We start from the raw sequence: 3,697 nt of genomic DNA on the forward strand, positions 1-3,697 counted from the left end.
GAATTTTCCGAAGCATTGGAAGAAATGCTACGAAGTACGGTAATTAACAAGGTCAGAGATTTACGCTCGACTGATCTTGAAGAACGAAACGGGACACGACATATTTGTCAAGGCAATCCTTGCGGATGGGCGATCTATACTAAGTTCACCCGCCGTTTTGAATATTTCATGAGAAATACGTAAGTTACTCTTCCTTTGCTTTATCGTTTATTTATTGTTATCAAACATTCAATATCTATATATACATATAAGTATTTAAGAAAAGGAGCTACTAAAATTTTCAAAAATTCATATCGTAAAAATCTTGATAAAAAATAATTCTAAAACAATCGTACAGCTCTTTTTCACAAAGTACAAAAAGATAAGCCAAATGTCCTATATGGAGGGCAGAGTAACTTGTAATTTTTTTGTAATTTTGAAAATTTTTTACTCTCTGCCCACGTTCGGAACAACTTTAAAAATCTTTAAATTTATCAAAGCTTTTTAAAGAATATTTAAAAGAAAAAATAGACGGATATAAAAAATTTAAAAAAAAGGTTTTAGTCTGAAACTTAAAAAGATCTTGTAAATAAGTTTTTGATTATTTGTTGCGTGAAATTTTGGATATATTCATTGAAAAACACAAATTGAAAAAATTGTTTGGAAAAAAATTGTCAAATTGATTCATTTTTAAAAAAGTAATAAGCATTTGAAAAACAGCTACTAAAATTTTCAAAAATTCATATCTCTTGAGCGGCAGTATAAAAAAATTGGAAAAATATCATAGAGCTCTTTTTCACGGAGTACAATTTGTAAAATCAGTAAAATTTGAATCAAGTTAAAAATATCCATTTTCACACAGTAATTTGAGTTAGTATTGAATGTCCCATATATATATATATATATATATATACATATTAATCTATTAATACATTAATGGCATATTGGAAATTCGAAATCTATTTTACCGAAAGTAATAATATAGATCAAACAATGCGAACGAAGAAAATTACGAGTCGACTAATTTAGACAGTACTTAAACCTAACAGAGCCAATGATCCTTGACATTTCGTAATATTCAAAGTCGTATATATTCTTTAATTTTGTATTATTCCTTTTGTATATATATTCGAATCGTAATATGATTTTCTTTGAATCTATCTTTCGAGATCTAACAATTTATTATTAAATTCATCAAATTTCAAAGTCTAAATAATTTAGATTCTATCTATATTTTAAGCAGACATAGGTCATCGAGTCCATTGTTATTATTTTCCTTGAAAATCCTCTAAAGAACTTTGATAAGGCAACCTTTCGCTAAAGCAAGTTTTTAGACAAATGAAAAAACAATTTGTTTGTAGCATTGATATAACAATATTATCGTATATCCAAATTGATCGTAGACAATAAAGACCTTCCTTTATTTTTTATAAAAAATAATAGATATCTAATAGGAAGAAAATATTGGAATCGATCTATTTTTCTTATTTGTTTTTCATAGATGCGAGTGTCCAGATTATTCGTACAAGTGCGTACATACGGAGGACGATTTATCCGTAAGTGCATACGTATATCGATGTCGTCAAAATACGACGTCGAACGATACCGAGGCACCGCCAGAAGACACGAATTAAAACAGAGACTTCTTTTTTTTTAATCTACAGCGCGCCAAAAAACAATATCACACACTCGCACACACATTTAGAAAGTTAAACGATGATTATCCCACCGTCGAGAAAAGTCCTTTCGTCGAGCGTTTTTGCATTCATTTTATACGAGACGTTCCAAACGATTTAACGACGAACACAAGGAAAAAGAAACAAACAAATCTATCGTCTTCCATTTATCTTTGACAATCTTTATTCGAAATTTATACCATTTAATTTCAATGAAACTCTCAACGTCAGCCATCTTAACGACGCCATGTTGCTACACATCGCTTTCCATTTTTCAAATATAGAGAGATCATCGATCGAATAGACAGTATCGTTTCTTTTAAATAGGTAGCATAAACAACAAAAGAAAAACATTTCTCATTCAATCAAATTTATAAGGTCCCTTAAAACCTTCCTTCCTTAGTCGGTTTTCAGCACGTCCCATTTATATATATATGTTTTATCGTTGAAGTATATAATTCAGTTAATTCATGAAAAACTTATGTCTTACACGAAATAACTAAAAACGTTTTAGAGAAAAAATATAACAAGAATTTTATTATACGCAAACTAATTGTTTTTATGAAATAACTAAGTAAAATGTGAATTCACGAGAGACGAGTAGTTTAAGTATTAAATTGAAATTTGATTTAAAGTTTGCTTTTCTTTCTACAACAACGCTCGTAATTATCCGTTCTTATCTATTCCTGTACTTTGAAAACCGATGTTCTGTTAGTCATGTTGTTCTATTAAATCTAATCTACGGATTAAATTTCTATTTCATACTTTCGCCACTCACACCTTTTGTGAATTCTTATATCACCTAGTCATCATTCTGCCTTATTTCATACTTTAGCAAGTAAGTATAGTTATTTCATTGTTAATCTGGTTATTTCATGAATTAACAAATTTCACGTTTAACGGTAGCATATGTATGTAGAATTATATTTGTAGTTTAAAAATATAGTTTTGTAAAAAAAAGTTTGCTCGTAATAATTTACGAACGCGCTTTCCAAGTGTTACATCAAACAATTTTTTTTAATATTTTTCTAAAAAGGAAAAAGAAACGAAGTAGAATGGTAGACGTGATATAAGTTACGCGTTTATATTTTATGTAATTGCAAATATGGCAACTTTTGCATATGCATTTATGCAAAGCGTAATGCAAAAAGTAGTCCACACACCGCGACTATATTCACAATTAAGAATTAAAACTCTTATTCACAAATATTTACATACAATTTACAATTATTGTTAATAACGATTTACCTAAAATTTGACATATCTAATATACTATATAGGAGATTAACTTTTAACGTACTACCAATTTTCTTTCTTTCTCTTTTTTTCTTCTTTTCTTTTATTAAAAATAAAACAACGCACGAATCCTTTCCAAAGCTAATAAATAACATTGTACTTAATGGAAATGGAATATCGCGTCTTTAAAAAATAACCATAATATTTAATGTATTCGTATTAAAAGAACCTCGAATAACTTGTTATTTCATGTAAAAAAAAGCAAAAACTTCGTAAAATAATACGAGCTATCAATGTTTTTCTATATCCTAGTTATAATTAATTCAAATAATTAAGAGATATTAAGGTATATGTGTGTAAGCAAATATCTTTAGCCTCCTATAAATTAAACATAAACAACAAAAAGAAAAAAGTAAATAGTTAAAATGTTTACACAATGTTTACTTTATCGCGAAATCGATTTACTATATGTACATACATATATAATATATAATAATAAAGTAAAAATGTAGTTTAAAACAAATTTGGAAGAAACGAAAGAAAAAACATTTTGTATACTTCATTATTATGATGCTGCAATATTCTCAGAAATAAGAAAAATAGTCATCATTAGTTAACGGAGGCTATAATTAAACGTATTCGTAATGCAGTATTTTCAGTATCATTTGTACTCCTTTTGTGAATCGATGTATATATTGATCTTATCATTCACATATTTTTTCAGATACGAGGATTTTCATATGTATGTATAACACCGTATATGTTAAAATTGATTTAGAAAATAAATAGAAATGATTTATGTAATA

At 27.6% G+C, this 3,697-nt stretch overlaps 1 protein-coding gene across 1 annotated transcript; it reads left to right on the plus strand.

The window, feature by feature from the left end:
• LOC106785446 lies at positions 1 to 3,697 on the plus strand (the record flags this gene model as incomplete). The annotated part of the gene is given in 2 exon segments (XM_014745927.1): positions 1 to 179; positions 1,481 to 3,697. Coding segments are annotated over 2 exon segments (312 nt in total), but the record flags the coding sequence as incomplete, so codon positions are not given.

Source organism: Polistes canadensis, unplaced genomic scaffold (assembly GCF_001313835.1).
Source record: "Polistes canadensis isolate GaletaPanama2010 unplaced genomic scaffold, ASM131383v1 scaffold_50, whole genome shotgun sequence".
NCBI lineage: Eukaryota > Metazoa > Arthropoda > Insecta > Hymenoptera > Vespidae > Polistes > Polistes canadensis.